Here is a 19,502-nt window from a genome sequence, read left to right on the forward strand (position 1 = left end):
CCCCCGGGGGGTGTTTAAGGGGGAAAGTGGGTGTTTTTTGCAGCCTTTTTTTTTTTTTTTTTTTTAACCTGGGATGGGACTCTCTGCTATTTCTCTTTCTGAAAGAGAAATTTCTTTCTGAAAGAGAAATTTCAGAGAAATTTCTCCTGGGGGTGCCCCCGTAGCGTGATATATTTGGGTTTTGCCTCTAATTTATTTTTTTTTTTTTTATTTTTTTGAGCTGTCTGATTCCCCTGAATGTTTTTCCCCCCCTGACATTGAAGTCTGAGCCACGTCAGAGACCCCCAGCGCGGAAAAACCTCCATGAATAGGTGCTGGGCGAAACAGAGAGCTTGGAAACGAGACGTTTCTCAATGCCACACCAGCAAAGCGCATCATCTCTCCTTGCTCTTTCAGGAGGGCGGAATTAGCTTTAATCCCTCAGTGATATTAAAACCCTCGGTAAAGAAGAATTATCATTTTTTTTGTCGGATGCTGGCGGTGCAAAGCCTGGGACCGTCTGCCCGCCATGGCATCGCTCGCCGCCTGCGGCGCGTTCCTTCCCCACCTTACCTTCACCCGGCTGAGGGCCGGGTTCCACCGGGGCATTTGCTCCATCCTCTCGAAGAGCTCCCGGTGCAGCTGCCCCACTGGCACGGCAAGGACCACCTCTGCACGAAACACCTTGCCCAGCCCGGGGAAGGATGCGCTGGACACGGTGGTCCCGGTGTCCTGGGAGAGCGGAGAGCCTGCATCAACCCCCAGACACCCCTGAGAGGCACCAGCCATGCCCTGAAGCGCTTTGCTAATAAATCATCCCAGTCCCCTTTAATTGCCACTCCGTTTACAGTCGAAAGCGGTTATACCTAAATCACGCTGCTATGATCGTGGGTTTTTTTGTTGTTGTTGTTGGTTTTTTTTTTAAGTTCCTTTCTAAATTAAACAATTTAGCAAACAGCTTGATGGACGAACGCCGTAAATAACAACAAAGTCGCAATCTGTTGGGGGTTTTCCTGCAGAAACGCTGCTGGCTTTCCCCAGGAAACACGGATATCTGAGTTCCCCCTCCCAAGCTGTCTATTTACCGTGCGGATTTGCATAGAGGAAACCCTCTTTGCCGTGCGGGCTTTCACATGGCGCGTCTCCTGACCCCAAACCAGGACAGCCCACAGGAGTAGGAGGGATAGAAGAAGCGAATCTCCCCTCCCCAGCCTCATTTCTCCTCCCTGAGAGCTTTTCTGGCTTTACCAGCATCGTTTCTGCCTGCCAGCCGGCGTGCTGCTGGAGGATGCTCAGGGCTCGCTGCAGGGCCGTTTCTCCCTGGGCGATGTAGGAGAGGTCCACGCCGGAGAGCCGCCTGGGGCTGACATCTCCATCAGGTTCTGGGCACGTGGCTGCAGGAGAAAAGCAGAGCAATGTGAAAAACTCCCCTCCCCGCTCTCAGCTCTGTCCACCCAAGGTGATGGCGGGTACAGAAGTGGAAACGGAGCCGGAGCAGAGGGTTTTGCTGACCCAAAGTCTCGGCTCTGGTTCCCCTCTTGGGCTTGACGTGGAAAACTTTGCTCTCAGGAGCATCCCTGGCGTTCGTTCGCCGTCTCTGCGCTGGCTGCTTGGAAAGCTCTCTGAGATTGCTTTCCAAATCCATTCCCAGTAACACTGTGCTACAAATTGCGCGGTGCTTGGGTGTCATTAACGTCGCGCAGGCAGCCTTCGGACTAAGCCATGCTTCCAAAAAAACCCAACCAAACTGGATTAATTTGCCAATTTTCAAGTCTTTAGGTAAGTGGTGGAACTTGAGGCACAGCAGACGTGCAACAAAAGACTGATAAGTGACCGTAACCTCTGCTGAAAGCTTTGGCTGCCTGTACGGTGAGCTAAATGCAATTTACCTTCCTAGAATCTCAGGGTCTCCCCGCTGACTCAATTTGCCATCAGTACAGGGAATGCTTTTAAGCTACCGGGGAGCTGCAGACCGACCCAGAAGTGAGAAGGCAATTAACTCTGTCCCCCCGAAATAAGGGTCAAATCATGTCGGAGAGGGGTGCATTTCAATACGCATCCCTTCCATCCCTCGTTGGAAGGGGGTTGCGAGCGGGGCTAGGAACCGTGGTGGTACCCGAGCGCCCGGGCTGAGCTTACCTGTCTCCTTCCCCATCAGCCTCTGAATATATCGAGGAATTTTGGAAGGCAGGTGACGGGATCCTTTCGCCACCAGCCCTCTCACGTCCTTCCGTATTGCTGCAACGGCTGTCATCTTCAAGCCTAGGGGAGAAATGCGGGGGTTTTGGTGAGCACGGAGCGTGCGAGGGAGACGCCGTGGTGCCCCGCATCTCCACTGGGGGTTCATTTGCGGCTAAGACCGAGACGACCCTATGCATGATACAACGCGGGAAGAAAATAGGTGCATAGATGGTCCAAGGGAGCACCTCCCAAGGTGATGCCCATCAGATGCAGACTTAGCATCTCCTTTGAGGACCCTCTTTTCTGCCTGTTTTTCCCGAGGACGGGGGGATGGAGAGCGGTGCTTACCGGGCAGGCGGCGGAGGTGGTCATGGGCAATGCCGCAGCACAGCTTGAGGGTGGCCGGCAGCATGGCGCGGGAGCGGGGCTGCCTCCGGGAGCACACCGCATCCCGGCCTGCCTTTATAGCCAGCCTGAAGGACGGCACCTGATGATAGGACCAGGCCGCCAGATATCAGCTGGGAATAAGGAGTACTCAAGGACAAGGCAAGCGAGAGGAGGAGCCGGAGGGAAAGGCCACGCTTCCCTCTGGATGAGTGGTCGGTCCCTGCCTTTCCTGAATGAACATGTCCCCAGGACGCGGCTGAGATGGGATGCTTCAGTGGTCCCCAGTGCCACCTGATGGAGGATGGTGGTGGCAAACCCAAGCTGGCGCAGGCAATAGGTGGCACTTGCACGGAGGGAAGGATGGGGTGGGAGATGAGGGCATCGTGGCTTTGCCCTCAGGGAGCATGGAAGCTGCAGTTAAAGCCATGCTGGTGGAAAATGGTGGTTCTGCCTATGGAAACTCGTGGTGGTAATCGCCGCTGTTGTTAACTCCTCAAGTAATTCCTTGCTTTCCTCTCTCCTACTTTACTCCCTCCTAATGGTCCCCTGCGGACCTGTGCTGTTTGCAGTGATGGTGGGACCACTACATCTTCTGGCATGAAGTTATTCAGTCCTTCCCTTGTGTTTTTGGTGGCCCTCTTAAAAGGTTAAACACAAAACCAGCTAGGTCACTCCTTAAAATACAGCCCCGCTGTGTTCCTCTGGCTCTTTGCTATAACCGCTTTTTCAAGTGCTTTGGAAATCCCACTTGATTTTGACCATGGAAAAGCTCTTCCACCTGTATGTACCCAAGGGGTCGGATGCTTCTGTTTCACTTAGCATCGCTACGGCTCACTTTACCTTTGCTCTTTGAGGCTGCAACTCCCCAAATATTTGGGCGAGGAGGCCAGGAGGGATTTTTGGCTTTAAAAAGGGTAGGAGGGACTTCCAGGCTTGCAAACTGGTGCGGTTGCGGCCAGCGGGTTTCTTGCTGGGATGGGGACAGCCCTCCTGCGGCTGCCGTGCCGGCGCTGCAGGCGTTCCCGGGCGGCTCTGGGGCTGTCGCCGCAGTGATGGGGACAGTCTGGTGAATCTATACGGTGTTGCATGTCACTTTAATAAGTGTATTATTAGGAGTGGAGTTGCAGGAGAGATGCCCGTGGAAGGCTTTTGGGCACGGCAGAATAACGGCGGCAGAGGGTAATTGGGTAAGGAGGAGAAAGCAGTGATAGGAAACGACTGTTTTCACCCGAAGCTGATGGAGTTAAGTATGGTTATTTGCTCTGGCTCTCCCAGGGGTGGAGTGGGGGGGACAGTTTCCTAGGAAAACTTCAGCTTTTTTTTCCCCCCATGGGTTTTGGCCCTGCGGTGCCAGAGGGTTTTATCCCAGACCTGGGGACTTACTGGCTCAGATCGGCCACTTTCCAGCGACTAACCAGCCCGGCCCTGAGCTTTTCCCCTCACCCCAGGGATAACCCCATGGCACAGCCGCTGTGGCTTGCACAGCTGTGCCCTGTTGCAGCTTCACAGCTTTCTCCCTCCATTCCTGATTGCAGGGCAGGTTATAACAGCAGCCCCCTGCCCACTGCTGCTCCTGGGATGCTCTCCTGCTGCTCCTGGGATGCTCCGCTGCCTATTTTCAGCCCGCTCCGGGGTGACTTCTTAGGCTGATGGCACCCAGATAAGCACCTATGAGCACATCCTATGCTTGCAGGAAAGCTTTGCAGGTGTGTATGTGTGACGTGCACGGCCCAAAACAGCCGCAAGCTTTGCGGAGGAGCTTGGGAGATGGGCTGTAGCTCAACCGAGGCTCTATGGGAGATTTGCTATCCCCAGACCTCTCCGTTCGACGCTTCTTTGGTGAGTTGCAAACTGCTTTTTCTGGATTTTTTTATGGGGTCTAGGGAGTGAGTGGGAGCCAGAAGTTAGAAAATTCAATACCTTTTTTGCCAGCTGCCGAGGAAGGAGAGAGCGGTGGATGGAGATCTGCCCCAGGGCTTTGAACGCGCACCTCCGCCGGCTCCCAGGGAGAGCCGGTCCCTGCTGATGCTCTATCCTCTCGCACACATTCCCCTCACTTTTGCACACACTTTCTGGTGTGTTAGTTTTGTCTCTGCAGAAAGCTGGAATAGACAGGCAGATAATGTTTTATCACCCCACTTGGTGAGCAGTCGGTGTCCGTGTGCTCTCCTGAGGGCGGTACGAGTTGTCCTGGCAGTAGAGTGACTTAGAAGGGAAAAGAAAATATCAAAAATTGCCTGCGATGGCAAACTTGGAGGTCAAGAGAGGATGGTACAGTCACACCAGACCCCAGCTCAGAGCAGTGAGGTGCTGCCCTGGTCCATCACCTGGTGATGCAAAGGTGCCATGACCTTGGGTGCCAGCCTGTGGGACACCCCTGGGTGCAGGGTGCTGTGCACCCAGCTCCTGCATGGCTGCAGCAGAGCGGTTTTGGCCTGATATCTCCACCAGGTTTGGCTGCAGCCACTGGAGGTCACTGCTGATCTGCAGCTCCACATGCAAAGCTGCTTCTGGAGAGGCTGGCAGGAGCCCTGCTCCCAGGGGCTGGCTCTGGCCCGCTCTGCCTCTCACCCCCTGTGAAATCCCCGGGATTTGCTGGCATGTAGGACCTCCGCTAGAAATGAGATCTGGCATCCCCAGCCCTCCTCTGTCCCCTGCTGCGGGATGCAAAGACCCTTCGGGGACCCATCATGTCTAACCGCACAGCTTTATGTAGGACCTCTGGGGAGGGATGCTGGCTCAGGGAACATAAAATCACGGAACTGTTTTGGTTGGAAGAGACCTTTAAGATCACCAAGTCCAACTGTTAACACCCAGCACTGCCAAGTTGCCACTAAAGATGTCCCTCAGCACCACATCTACCTATCTTTTAAATACCTCCAGGGATGGTGACTCCACCACTGCCCTGGGCAGCCTGTGCCAATGCTTGACAACCCTTTTGGTGAAGAAATTTTTCCTAATATCCAATCTAAACCTCCCCTGGTGCCACTTGAGGCTCTTTCCTACGTCCTACAGCTCCCGAGCAAATAGCGCTGCCATATGTGAAACGCAAAGCCTGTAACCAGCGCTTTGGGAGGCAAAGGCAGAATTTTAGCAGCGTGTGGCGCTGCATTCCAGCTCGGTGGGTGCGATGCAGTCAGCGCTGGGGGTTTGGGGCTGGAAGGTCCTTTCTAGGAGGGTTTGGAGCCATTGCCAAAGGAACGGGTGATTTTACAGGAACGCCTGTGTCCCTTCACTGTCTTTTGTTGTTTGAGCATCCAAACAGAATTGGGGGGGGAAAAAAAAAATCTCCAGAAGGGATCTGGGAAACTTTAGGGTTCACTGTCTCAGCAGGAGAGCAAAAAAAAATGTAAACTGGTAAAATCCCCATTGAAATCTCCTCACCATTTCCAAGGGGGCTGGACACACATTTCCAGCTCCAGTCCCCCCTGGCAGGTCAAGTATCATCCTTCAGGACTAAAAGTTCAACAGATTTAGGGTAATGTTGTTGCTCAGCATTTAAGCAAAACCTGGACTAAAATCTTTTGGGGCTTCCACGCCCCCTGAACGCTGATGTCCCCTCATCTGCAGGTAGAGAGCAAACCTCACTTATTTGTTTTGGGCAAGAGTGATTTGCCATCTGCTGTAAGAGCTCACCCATCGGCAATATTATCTTCCTCCAACCCCAAGGGCTAAGGGTGGTGTTTTCCACCATTCCTGTGCAATGCAAACCTCAGCTGAATGATAAATCTGCCTCTGTAAATCCCCTTTGGAGAAGGAGAAGGGGGAAAGAGAGCAATGGAAAAGGTCCTAAATGGCAAGTGGATGCCCCCTGGCTTTGGCTGAGGAGCAAATGCTGAGGCTGAGAAAGGTTTTTGGGTCCATATAGCCCTCAAACGTCTGGCAGAGCAGTGTGGTTTTGGATGGGGATTAAGGCTTGTGCAGGTCCATAGGAAAGGTGGGTGCATGCCAGCGGAGGTGATAGAAACTCATCAGCACGTAAAACGCTCTGAGTCAGCCCAAATCCTGGCTGTGAGACAAGAGGAACAGGAAATAAGGGGATGCTCCATGGGGAAAGGGTGAAGATGGGGAGCTAGCGGGACTCAGGGCTGCTATCAGCTGCTGAGCAGTGCACCAAGGGCGATACGGGCTCCCTCCTCCCACGGTCACACCGCGATCCTCCTGTTCAGACCCGAGGGCAAGTCCCGGGGCAATCACCCTCCGTGTCCTTGGGGCCCGCTCTGAGTGAGACTGCTTTGTAATCAGCAGAGCCTTGGTGCAGGGGAAGCCCTGATTTCAAGCCAAGTCTCGGATGGCCTCCACCACCTTCGCAGAAGTTGGCAGGAGAGGGACAAGGCAGCGTCTTCGCCCCTATGGGAACCCTCTTGTAGCGCCGCCGTCATCCCTAATGGTGCTCTGGAGTTTTCTGGTGGCAGCAGTAGCCCTCATGTCCCCGTCTTGCAGCCCTGATGGGGCATTTAGCTACGCATCCCTGGGGTACCCTAAATACGGACCTAGAAAGCAGGTCCCCTGGGGAGCGTGGCTTTATTTAAAGGTGGCTTTGGCCATGCTGCTCTTGCTGGAAGTGCCTGTGCTATGGGAGCTGCTCTCCGCCTCTCTCTCCTTCCCGGCTGTGAAAAGTTAAGAGTCAAGCAGAGGAAAATATAAAAATACACGGCATTTATTTCTGCACATAACCCAAGCGCTCGTAATTAGTGTCTCCAGATGGAAAACCAGACAAGTTTTCTCCTCCCAAACCAGGAGACTCGGAGCTATGTTGTCAGGCTCATAGTTTATTTATTTTTTTAAAAAAAAACCCTCAACATCCTTCTTTTTCCTAAAAAGCATGTTTCCTCATACAAAAAAAAAAATATTTATATATTTCAAAGGCACATTCTTATCAGGAAGGAATGAAGAAATGCTGCTTTTTCCTCGCGAGCCTCCCTCCAGCGCTGGAGAGGTGTTGGGTGGTGGTGGCCGATAACAATCCAACTTGAGAGGAGAATGCAAAACAGAAGAACAATATTTACTTGAAGCTAATTGTAATTTTTGCAAACGGTCACCAAAAAGAGCCCAAATACCAGCGGAGAAGGGATGCTGTTGTATCTCTTTGTTGCTGGAACGCTGCCTTCCTGCGTGTAGGGTTGAGGGAATCTTATCTCCATCTGCTGCCTCGATTGGGAAGAGAAGGGGAACTGCTGTTCAGGCGATAAGGGAGGCCAGAGGCTTCTCTATTAATATGTAAACTTTGGATCAAAAAGGAAGACGGGAGGCTCCAGGCAGGAGCCACCTCTCAATAGATGGGTTTTGAATCTGCATGCACCAGCAAAAGGCGCGTCGAGTATGCGCCGGCCTCTATAAAGAGGAGGAAGGGGCTCCTAGATGGAGCTGTGACTCCACTACTTAATTTTTTCAGTTTGGGTTGAATAATGTCCAGCCTGAAGGATGATTACCTGAAGTAAGGGCTTTGTCCAAGCTCTCTCTGATAGATTCTCAAGTTTGGAAAGGACCACATCAGTCAAACATGATCTCTCGCCCTCCATGGCAACGAGCATCTGCATTTACCTCATAAGATGAACTGAACCACCAGTAACTCATTAAAATAACCCAATACCCAAATCTTCCAAACACCTTGGCAGGCTGTGCCCATGGTTTGAAATCATCTGGTTCTCCAGCTGAGCATGGCTGACTTCAGATGCAGCTCTGTATGCCACCCCTGTCACAGTAGCAATTTCTCTACTTCCAGTGCCTTCGCTCCATGCTGGGAGTCCCAATAATCCCAAAACAGCTTTTGAATCCACTCTTTGCAAACACTAAAACGCTGGTGGTGGTGTGGGTTTTAGTTACAAGGTGTGTTTTATGACCTCGGATGATTCTTGCAGCCCTGCGTGTCTTAGAGGGGTGGAAAAATGTGGAAAAATTCAAGTGCAGGAAGCAGTCGCTGAGGATCAGCATCACGAGGGTATATGTGGAGCTGAGAAGAGATGCTTTAATGCCTTGGAGGCATCAATGTCTCTTCCCTTTTTCCTTCAGCCCGTCCCTGCTCAAGTTCCCCCATCTCCTCCCAGCCTCCCCCAGCAGCTGGTGGGTCTCCAGTATTTTTTCCACCTTTTGAAGCTCCATCTTCGTGACAGTTCCCCCTGTTTCAAGATGAGGATTGAGACTGCTGGTCCACGCTCTTTAGAAGGGTCTCTTCCAATTTGCTACGCTCTCCCCTGCTCTGTTTTAACTTTGCCTTCACTTATCCAATTTTTGGGAAAGCTCTGTGGGCTGCCTTGCTCTTTTTTTTTCTTTTTTTTTCCTCCAGCTGTGAATTTGACCCCCACTGCAATACAAGCTGGTCTCACCCTTGTTGCCTGATGTGGCACCAGCCACATCCCTGGCACCCGTGTGCCAATTCCCCCCCAGGAGCAAGAGGATGGCACCAAGCTGAGTTGCCTTCGTCTGCAAATAAATGCAAACACCTTCAGTTAATCCCGAAAGAACATACCATAATTGGCGACAGGTTATGCAGCGCTTTGTCTTGCTTCTCCGCCTTTCTCCCTGAGGATTATTCTGGGGTGAACGTCTCTGCGGTTGCACTTTAAAAATAATTTAAAGACCCCACACCTCCTCCAGGAAAAAAAAAAAAAAGTATTTTCATGTTCCTGGACTCTTCTGGCGACCGCAAAACTGCATTAAAGGAGGGTCGTTCTCTCCCTCTGTGGGCTCTGCTGGCTGCAGATGTGTTCCCTCCTGACTGCTTTGATAAACAGGGAGAAAACATGGCATTTTGGGGGTATACACACATTGCAGAAGGGTTTCTTGGGCTCCAAGAAACTCATTCATTTGCAAAATAAGACTGTTTTTCCAGGACGGGACCAGTTTGGCTTCCAGCAAGCCCTTCCCCGCAAAGGGGAAGAGTTCAGGCAGGGGAAATCTCAGCCTTTGGGACGGGAGAGTTCCTCATGTGGTCTCTTCTGATGCCCTCATTGCAGCATTTTTCTTATTAGACGATGGTTGTGGAGGAGTTGGGCAGAGCCCTTGATGGCTCATGTTGGGTTCACAGAGGACTGAGGTGTGTGGCAGAAGAGCGGGCAGTTATCCAGTCCCAACGTGCTCTGACTCCCCTACTCGTCTCCTGCTGTCATCAGGAGGTTGCAGACCTTGGAGTTGGCGCGGTGCAATGCAAACTCCCGCCCGGGCACCATGCCTTGCCGGCCTTTTCGAGCGGTGCTGCTCTGGCTCCCAGCAGACTTGGAAACTGTGAAGACTTCTCTGTGGGACAAGGTAACAGCAAAACGGTCAGGAGGTTGTGGTGGTGGTGGACCTCATCCTCCTCCCCAACCAGCGTATTCACCATCTCCTGATGGTCAAGGCATGGTCCTCCCACCCATGTCACCATGAACTTGTGGTGTCCTTCCCTCATCTCTACTGGTTTCGACCCACTCTGCTCAATACGCATACAACCGTTAATTCCCTCCTCTCCCCAAGAAGTCCTCCTTTATCTCAAGCACATCATGATGTTTCTACAGTATCTGGCTGTATCTAGAGACTACCTGTATGGGACCTGCTCCTCTCTCAGCTGCAGGCACATGAGCACTGGGCTGCCGGAAAACCTCAGCATGGTGTCAAAGTGGATTGAGGTCTCCACCTCCGTCTGGCTTCTCAGGGTGGCTTGGAGGAAAGGGGCATCTAGTTCTGCCTGGAAATCAATGGCGAGGCTTCCCCTGAGAGAGAGAACCGCATGGGTTGGTCACCGAGCAATGGCCCTGCACTGGGCACCATGCACTGCCAACACACAACCCCATAAGCATCTTAATTTGAGGTCTGGTCATGGAAAAGGAGTGTGTAACCACCAGACTCCTACTCAACATGTCTACCAGGAAGGGCTGGACCCAGCAGGAGGACAGTAGGGGGCTGTGGAAAGCCAGGCTAAGGTGCAGCATCCTTCGTGCTGGGTGCTGAGCCCCCTCGGGTACCTTCCCACTCCCAGAGCCAAGCAGTTTCCCACCCGCTGACCTCGTGTTGATGCTGGTTTTCAGCTCCTGCTCCCAAATGCTCACATCCATGTCGGCTGAAATGTCAAGCCCCAGCCCACCCTGGAGTTTGACAGTCACTTGGAGGCCAGACTGCAGAGGAATGACCTGGAAGATGGAGAAGGCAAAACTTGCTGTGACCAGACACCGCTCTTGGCTGCGCGGCTGATACCGGCCGTGATGCATGGATGCTGGGAGTGCCTATCCCAACCCCGCAGCTGGGCTTGCATGGGAGGAACTCAAGCCACGTGTGTCCCATGCAGAGCCAGCCATCCCGCTGTTTTACCAACCCCGAAAGACATCTGACAGTGCCACCTCACTCTTAGACCTGTATCTGCAGTGAGTAACATACCTAAAATCCACTGGCTCGTGTTACGGCATTCACTAGGATTTGGCGTGAAGGCAGGTCACCCCCCCCCATCCAGTACCTGGTGATGGTCCATCAGCAGCAGGTTCCCTTTGACTACGCTTGTGGGTTCTCCGCTGCTTAACAGGACCTTGGCCATTAAGTCTGTATATCCCTGGAAGAAGACAATCGGCCGCAACTGAACATCGAAGAAGATGGCAGACATCCCGGCCATGAGCTCTGGCTCCTCTTCCCCTTCCAGGACGTTTTCTCCCAGCATCGACTCCATCCCTTGTGCTTCAATGGTGACCTAAAACACAGGAGTGGAGACATGCAAGTTGCATGGAGCAAGGCTGGAGAGTCTACTTCATGCCCTGCAATGCTATTTGAGCTGCTATACTTGTCCAACCCTTGGATAGGCACCCTTTGAAGCGTGAGGATGGCGATGGAGTGAGCTGGATGGGGCATCCCAACTATCCTTGAACACTGTGCAGCAGCGGTGTCGCATCCCCTGGTTTTGGGGGGAGGAGGGGGCGCCCTTCTTCAGAGCAGATCTGTGTGGCCTCACGTTGGTGATGGGGAATGTGCATTTATGTATTTCTGATACGGTGCACGCTGAGCGCAGAGGTGAGGTCAAGCACCATAAGGAGGTTCAGAGGGGACGCAGATAGGGCAGTGGCACCACTGGGTTGGTGCTGTCAACCCCCCTCCACCTATGTGCCCCCCTTGCCGCTCTCCCGGCAGCACACCTGCGCTGCGCGAAGCCACCGGCCGCGGCTGAGCAGTGAGAAGTCAGAGAAGCTCAACCTCAGGAATCCACCCTCCAAAAACAGCAGGTCCAGCCCGAAGGTGGAAAGCAGGTCCTGGGTGACTGAAAGGCAAAGGGACATCCATAAGCATTCCTGGGCAGCGCCTGGCACATCTCTTTTTTTTTTTTCTGCAAATGAGTCACCAAAGGGTAGTGAACCATAAATGCTCTGAGAGCAACAGCAGGGGATGAAGGCTGAGAAGAAGACACAGAGCCCATAGGTGGGATGTGCAAGGGTGGAATCCTGGCAAGCGCATCTCCTGTGCCCGGTGCCACCAAGTTAGCGCTCAGCAGGATGGGGCGGTTTCTTAAAAGAGCTCGTCCAGATTGATGGAGTGAATTGGGAGGTCACTGGGTACATCTAAAAGCAGGATCCTGAGAGCTCCTTGGTAACTTGTAAGGCTCCTCAATACGGCTAGTCCTGTAGAGCTGTCCCACCTATGGTCAGGATGGTTGACCTACACAGACGTCGTATGTTAGCCATTAAATACCTGATCAAGCTAATCTATTCAGAGCAGAAAGCTTCTCTGCACCATCTCCTTCCATTCTTGCAATAATCAAAGGATTTAGCAGCGCAATGTTTTTCTTCCAGGTGTTGGCCATCTTGCCTCCACCTATTCCCTGCAAGGCCGGACTGAGCTAATTTGAAGGAGGACAGAAAGGAGAGCCGTGGGGCGAAGATTTAAGCAGATATTTAACAAGCATCAATTGTTGCAGCCTCTCTGAAGTCTGATGATTTTTATCTCAGTACAAGGACTCTTCTCTTTGAAGAGCTTATTAAAAATACCGAAGGAGCTGAGCAACAGAGCTAAATATCTTGACTTATCGGGGGGGAAAAAGCATAGAAACTCCCGCCTACAATCTACCACTAGTTTCATCTCCAGCTGAAGTTCCTCTTTCAAATTAGCAGGATTTGGGAAAAGTATGTGGCACCACAGCCCAACCTTTCTGCTGTAGGGGTGTCAGAGAAAGGTATATGTATCTCAGATGATGGCAACCAGCCAGCCCCAGTTGGTGCTGGGGGACATGCTCAGAAACCTCACACTGAGATTTTGGGGGCATTTTTATGAAGCTCAGGCCGCTTGTGCGAGCCGCCTTTCCCCACCAGCCCATCCTTTAGCCACTTGAGGGGACCACGGGATGTGTCCTCCACGGTGTTACCTGTCAGAGGTCCTGAGAAAGAGGAGGAGATGCCAGCTTTCGAGAAGAAGTTGTAATTATTTATCCGTGGATCTCTCATGATGTCTTTCATTATCTTCCTGGAAGCAAGAGGGAAAGCGTATGTCAGCAGCAGGGAGGAAGGCAAAATGTCAGTGGTCATTACAGAAGGCTGTACAAAGAAGGAAATTTAAATTTCTAAACTATTTTTCTCAGTTGCCTGAAGAAGTGTGGGGGGAAAAAAAAAAAGGCAATGAGCAGTCATGGGCTACCCTGGAATTTCCCCTCTCCTCTGATTTATCAGGACAAACCAGTCAGATGTTCTTGCACAGCTTTTGCTTAGCTCTGAAAAATGTTAGCGCTGGGTTTGTTTTGTGCAAACAGGGAGAGATTAACGCCGTTACAAATTGTGCGCTGCCCTGTCAGCGGCAGCTTTGGCCTCCAAGGTCTCTGCCGAAGCCATGAGCCTGGGTCCTGCTGCCACGGGGCAGGACCAGGAGGGACGTTGGGTTTCGGCTGGCTGGGTGGCATCTGCATGAGTAGCCCTGCTCTTTTCTTCCCTTGCCACAGCTGGGAATTTCTGGCCCCAACGCCATCTCCAAGAAGCCATGCTGGCATGCTTTGAAGGCACGCTGGGTCAAAAGCCACAGCTGGAGTGCGGAGGAAGAGGGGAAAAAGTGATGTAGATCTCAGGGGGAAAAACGCAACCGTCCCTTCCAGACCCACCTTGCTGGGTGGTGGTCACCACGTAGGCTGTTCTGGACCTTCAGCAGCAGAAAAGTTGCCGTCTCCGTCTCCATCTCGATGGTGGCCAGCAGGATGTTGATGACATCCATGGGAGAGGGCTCGTTATCAAGGAGCATTTCTGCAGCAGCAAGGCGACAGGTCTTTTCGTAGCTCTTCCTCTTCTCGTGGAAAATCCTCCTCATCGCTCCCTTCACCTGACGCAAGAGGGCAATGTAAACGGTGCCGTAAGGGTGATGATGTGCAAATGGCGGCTCCATTTGCACCCTGACAGCTTGGTTTTGGATGGGAAGAGAAGCACCAAACCTCGGCAGCTTCTTTTCGTACCTTGCCGGAGATGTGCCGAGCAGGGAATCGCCGCAGGGCAGAAATGGCCGCAGCGGCGACGGTGGCGGGACCCTCCTCGGCGTAGTCCAGAAGGGTGGGGATGGTTTCGGGGAGCGCCGCGTTCCCCAGGGCCAGCAGGTAAATGACCACCTCGGACTCCTCCTTGGCACCTCTGAGCCCCGCAAGGATGGTTTCCACCCCACGCTCCACCTCCTGCTCGGGGTTTGCAGGAGGCCAGAAGTGAAGAATGAGGGGAGGGACAGCAGACATTTTGGGCATCCACGGAGGAGGAAGGGGTGCCGAAAAAGCCAAGCGCGGCGGTTTGCAGAGGACCCACCTGCAGCCCACACAGCTCCTGCTGGCACAGCTTGCCGACCAGAGAGCCCATGGCAACTATCCCTGTCTCCCAGACCTCGGGGGCCAGCTGCTTCCCATCCAGCTTGTCCTGGGCACCAGGAGAAAGGTATTAGGAAACAGGGGGAAAAAAAACAAAAAAATGGGGGAAAAGACAGAGGAGGAGTATGTTTTACCTATTATCTGAAAGCGTTAACCAAAAAAAAAATAAGGAAAAACTAGTTCTTACCTGCCTTGAAGGAGGCGATGCACAGTTTAATTGGATAAAACACCGATTTTTCACAGTGGCTTTTAATTAAGCTTTTATTATGTGTAATACACTGACATAAAGCACTTTCTGCTGAACGCTTTTCCTCTGAGGAGCATCTACTCCCATTGCCAGTGTCCCATTAAAAGCACATAAAATAATCCCATAAGCAGTAAGATTTTTCTACAGAAAACATATTTTCTACAGAAATGTTTTTGGTTTTTTTTTTCAGGAAAATATGCTTGCTGTTCCCTCCTGGCTGAAATGGGGTTGAGCATCCATCCCTGGACTTGGGGACGGAGAGAAATGTCCATACTTACTAACACCAGGCGGAGAAGCTCTCCTGAAGGCCGGGGAGAGAATGCTGCCGCGTAGAGAAACTTCTCCAGCAGGGACTTGGGCTCCTTGCTGAAATCCAGAAAGTCTGAGAGAGCCGCCAAGGATGCCACCGACTGCGCTGCCACTGCCGCCTCTACGACGAAAGGGCTGGAGCAAGAAGAGGGAGGTCATCAGTGGCACGACTGATAGAGCTGGAGAAGAAATGAGGTACCCTGTGCAGCTCCTTATCCCTTTTCTCTTGCTTTAAAACTCACAGGAGCTTCAGTTCATGGGTTAAAAAGACCACCTAGAAGGTTGGCTCTTGCTCTGGACTCACCCGTGTCTAGGTATTTCACTGCAAAGAGGCCTCGTGCCAACAAGGGATGGATGCTACAGCCATGGGTGGATGGTCTGTCAACAACAGACCTCCAATGACATTTGCAGAAAGCCTTGCTGGACTATTTGCTCTGCTCCAAAGCCAGCACAAAAAAAAAAAACCACCCCAAAACCACCACCACCAAAAAAACCCCATGCAGTGTTTGTAGACAATAGGCATTAAGAAAAAACAGAGTACATCTGAACTAGTCAGGGCAGCTGCCTGGACCAGATATGGTGTATGGACCACCACCAAATGACCCTAGTTGCCAGGGCCAGGAATGTAGGGTCATGCCAGGGTTCTACGTGCAGAGAAAGCTGATTTTGGCAAGATAGCTCCTAGGAGTCTCACAGCATCTCCTCGGGTGCTCTCCTCAGCAGCTGCAGGACATCTCTCTTCTTGGCGCTGCGCAGCATCTGGATGAACTTTTGGAACCGCCATGTGGTCGCTGCCTTCGAGGTGTCCACTTTGACTCTCTGGTTGTCAAAAGCCTTCAGGTAGGCTCTCAGCTGCAAAGATGAGGCTTGTTAGGTGGAATTTAGCCTCTTTTCCCTCTTGATCCTGAATCATGGCATAATGTTTATACTCGGGAAATATTTAGGAGTGGGAGGAGCCCACAGTGGTCATGCAGTTGCCTGCAGGCATCTACTGCAGCCTCCCCAACCCCACCGCAGAGGGCTTGTGCTGAAGCCCAAATGCCCCAATTTGTGGTATGTGCCAGGAAAAGAGCAGGAGAAACTGTGAGCATCACCGGTACCCAAAAGTCCTTGCAATTCCAGATTTCCAGCCTAGAGGACTTGAGGAGGTAGAACTAACCCCTCCTTTGTCCTTGCCAGCCTGACCTGTGGTGGAAATGTTTCCTGACCTCAGACCCGTGATGAGTTTAACCCACCTGGATCTGCCAGCCGTGCACCAGATGACTTCACCCACCACAGAAACCCCCTATGTCTGGTGGGAAAGAGGGGTCTTTCCACCATGGGTAGCAACGTTAAACACTGTTTAGGAGAGGTGACAGAAGCTGCTGCTCCACAGTGCTCCCGGGGCTGCGTCCTGCCTCAACAGCAGTAACCAGCCCCTCCACCACCGTGGTTTAACCTCCAATCCTACAGTCTTCTCCTGCCTGCCCAGCTTGGGGGGAGAGCATGTAGCAAGTTTTGGGGGTGGGTAGCGTCACTGACCGATGGGCAGCGGGTGCAGACCCTCCTGAAGGGCAGGCTGGCCATGCCCAGGGGCTGGTGCTGTCCCTCTGTCTTTGCCAGCACGTCCTCAAGGCTTTGGCCGGCCACCTCTGTGGGGCCGGGCATTGGAGGAGACGCTAGCTGGAGTCGCTGCCTGTGGAAGGAGAAGATGACTTTGGGAAACGCTTTGTCATTTACAGCCTCCTTGGCTCAGAGGCTGGTTGGGTTCACGCAGGTTTGGAGAAGGAGGAGATGTGGGGCATAAAAAAGTGTCTGGTGTTCCCTCCATGCCATGGCCAGGTGATACACCCCGTCCTCCTTGCTGCCAACACTTTAACTCCAACAGACACACCTTCATCCCATGCTGGGCTGCCTGATTCAGGCAGCGGGTACGGGGCTACCACTCACCTTGAACTGATTTTGATGCCAGTGGTGGACCTCAGGGCTGGAGATACCACGTGGCTTTCCTCTGCCAGCACTGACTGGAGGAGGTTGTCTTTCACCACATACTGGCTTCTGCTGCTGGGCTGCCACTGGACTCCAAAAATCTTGAAAAAGGAAAAGCAAGGAGAAGTGGTGCAACCCTTTCTCTCCTCCCCTCTCCCCAGGAGATTTCTCTCCTCTCTACTAGCAGCAAACAAGCTTTCCAGTCCACAAAGTCACCTGCTGCACTTACAAAAAGTAGGAAAGGAAAATCCAGAAGTGCCCAACCTCTTCCCAGGTGTGGGAGAAGGCAGCACCAGGTGAGGACCACGGGGTGGGGAAGCTCTTGCCCGTGGCTGATATGAGGAGATGGACTGGTGACACCATGCGGACTTTCTCTTCCATTACAAGGTGGTGTCACCCCGGCTCTGCCACAGAAGGAAAGGGCAGCAGAGGGAGGAGGGAGATGTTCCTGCCTGGCATGGGGGATGCCTGGTGACTGAAAACTGGAAATAGATGTTTCCCAAAGCATTGCTCTTCCTTCAGGTCCATCTGACAGCACTAGCTCCACAACTGCCCCAATGCAGCTGCACGGCGTGGGAAGGGGTATGGCCCTCAATGCTTGATAAGCATCGGCAAGGATGTTCTCTAAGTGCAAGAGAGCGTGGAGCAACAGCAATTTCCACCAAGCTCATGCCAAAGAAAATGGTCAGCTTCCTCGCTGTGCTGCATGGTGGCCTTGGGGAAGCTCTCCGGCTTTTTTCCTTCCAAAAGAAATGATGCGTTTGCTGGATTCACCTCTGCCTCGTCTCCCAGCCCCAGAGAGGGGAGTGCCAGTCACACCAGGAGATGTTATGGGAGCAGCTGGGCTTGCACGTGGCGGGTCTTGGGGAAGGGGAAGAGCTGAACCATGTGCAAGCAGTAGTTTTTGACAGCAAATGGCACGTGTAACATTAATATCTCTATTTTAATAGAGTTGTTTTTATCCATAGGCTTTGCCTTTTACAGAGCTGGGCATCGCTGATATCTTGCTGTCACAGCTATGGATACGGGCATGGTCCAGAGAGCTCCCTCCATCCAGACCGCAGGCTTGTGGGAAAACCTTATTGCCAAAAACGTGCCCTGCAGGGTTCGTTGCTTTCTTGGGTAAGTTTGCCACGATTCATACCCCAGAAAGCTTTCGTTACGTGAACCCTCGGTGTTTGAGTTCCAGGTGTCGAGACCCCCGCCAAAGCCCGTGGGCTCTCTCTGTGGAGATGTCCATTTCTATATTGAATTCAGTACTATATATATATATATATATGTTTTAAAACCCCACCAATTTCTATCATGGCAGGTCTAACTTCATCAAGACCCACAGAGTTTCATCTATTTATGCCAGGGCTGAACGTGGGCTACTGCTTTAAACGAAACAAGCAGTGGTCTTTGGTCCTGTCCCCTGTCAACCTAATCCCCCATTCAATGAGTCTGAGGTCTAGAAAACACTCCTGCATCTCCACCTTCCCCAGCAGGATTAGCTGATAGGTCAGAAGTGATAACAAGGATGGGGACGGGATGACCCAGGACATCTTTTCTGCTCCTACCCATCTCAAAACCACACGCTCCTCCTGAGGTATGTTGCTGCGTCCCACTCTGGATATGGGTCTAAGAGCTGGAGCTCCACCCCAGGCTGGTGCAGAAGGCTGAAGCCAGCCAGGAATAGGACTCAAGCCCACCTGCAGGAAGATTCTGGGGACAACCCTGATGTGCTTGAAGTCAACACCAACATGCCTGGAGGTGTTCAAGGCCAGGTTGGACGGGGCTTGGAGCAGCATGGTCTAGTGGAAGGTGTCCCTGCCCACGGCAGGGGAGTTGGAACTAGATGATCTTCAAGGTCCCTTCCAACCCAAACCATTCAATGATTCTAAGTTGAGCCCACCACCATGAGAGCAATAGACTTGCTTTGTTTACGGAGGCGAATCCAGAGTTCGGCTCTGCGCAGCTGAGGAGATCTTTCGTCTTCGTGACGGAATGGTTGGACACGGCGTATGTGACTTGGCAGCTCCCGGAGACGTCCTCCTGAAACACAAACGTAAGTGACCATGGTCAAGGCTGATTGGCTTTGATCAAGCCTAAATAAAATGATCTGTGTAGAAGACAGACACAAGGATGAACTAAAATAGAAAAATCATCAAAAAGATAAAAACGGGTCCATATTTGGGGGTGTCGGATAGTTCTAAGTCCATCTGGGCAGGAAAATTGCTTTTGCAAATCTAGGCTAGCGCCAGCAGCAGCAGCTTTGCGCCTGCACTCTGGGTTTTGAGGTTATTTCATGTTGTTTGCAGGTCACTACAGCGTGGGTTTGGCTCGGGAGGGAGGGAGGGAGGGATTCCCCTGCTGTTTGCCAGCTGCTGGCTGAACTGGGCAAAGCAAATCTCACTTGGCAGAAAGTCTGGTAAAGTTTATTTGCTTTTTTTTTTTTTCCTCCACTTTTCTTACTGTTCAGGGAAAGATGATGATTTTTGTAAGCGCGCCCATTCCTGAAAATCATTGATGGGTTATTTCATTTTAAATCCTTTGCCTTTCCAACAGTCACCCTCGTTCACAGCCTAGGGCCAGCTGGAGCTGCAAAGCCCACGATGCTGATCCTGAATTTTGGCTCTGCTGCAGCACCTGGGCTGGCCGTGCTTTGGGGCCGGG

General features: G+C 52.2%; 2 protein-coding genes across 2 annotated transcripts in view; both read right to left on the bottom strand.

Moving 5' to 3' along the window:
* The window catches only part of LOC104291676 (steroidogenic acute regulatory protein, mitochondrial-like), a 9,931-nt gene extending 1,862 nt beyond the window's left edge, over nucleotides 1–8,069 (bottom strand). Inside the window, exons 1-5 of the mRNA XM_009890938.1 lie at nucleotides 7,980–8,069; nucleotides 2,509–2,647; nucleotides 2,119–2,241; nucleotides 1,228–1,373; nucleotides 553–711 (exon numbers count right to left, since the gene is read on the bottom strand). Of these exons, the coding sequence (XP_009889240.1) occupies nucleotides 553–711; nucleotides 1,228–1,373; nucleotides 2,119–2,241; nucleotides 2,509–2,647; nucleotides 7,980–8,069 (657 nt within the window). The remainder of the gene's footprint in view (nucleotides 1–552; nucleotides 712–1,227; nucleotides 1,374–2,118; nucleotides 2,242–2,508; nucleotides 2,648–7,979) is intronic.
* A 1,566-nt stretch (nucleotides 8,070–9,635) lies between these two features.
* Nucleotides 9,636–19,502, bottom strand: part of LOC104291677 (microsomal triglyceride transfer protein large subunit-like) — a 12,747-nt gene continuing 2,880 nt past the window's right edge. Inside the window, exons 5-18 of the mRNA XM_009890939.1 lie at nucleotides 18,765–18,881; nucleotides 16,809–16,948; nucleotides 16,401–16,554; nucleotides 15,574–15,731; nucleotides 14,849–15,014; nucleotides 14,265–14,372; nucleotides 13,928–14,140; nucleotides 13,583–13,797; nucleotides 12,860–12,957; nucleotides 11,640–11,761; nucleotides 10,973–11,200; nucleotides 10,528–10,652; nucleotides 10,065–10,235; nucleotides 9,636–9,783 (exon numbers count right to left, since the gene is read on the bottom strand). Coding sequence (XP_009889241.1) covers nucleotides 9,636–9,783; nucleotides 10,065–10,235; nucleotides 10,528–10,652; nucleotides 10,973–11,200; nucleotides 11,640–11,761; nucleotides 12,860–12,957; nucleotides 13,583–13,797; nucleotides 13,928–14,140; nucleotides 14,265–14,372; nucleotides 14,849–15,014; nucleotides 15,574–15,731; nucleotides 16,401–16,554; nucleotides 16,809–16,948; nucleotides 18,765–18,881 — 2,163 coding nt within the window. The remainder of the gene's footprint in view (nucleotides 9,784–10,064; nucleotides 10,236–10,527; nucleotides 10,653–10,972; nucleotides 11,201–11,639; nucleotides 11,762–12,859; nucleotides 12,958–13,582; nucleotides 13,798–13,927; nucleotides 14,141–14,264; nucleotides 14,373–14,848; nucleotides 15,015–15,573; nucleotides 15,732–16,400; nucleotides 16,555–16,808; nucleotides 16,949–18,764; nucleotides 18,882–19,502) is intronic.

This window comes from Charadrius vociferus, unplaced genomic scaffold (assembly GCF_000708025.1).
Source record: "Charadrius vociferus isolate BGI_N301 unplaced genomic scaffold, ASM70802v2 scaffold1528, whole genome shotgun sequence".
Taxonomy (NCBI): Eukaryota; Metazoa; Chordata; class Aves; order Charadriiformes; family Charadriidae; genus Charadrius; species Charadrius vociferus.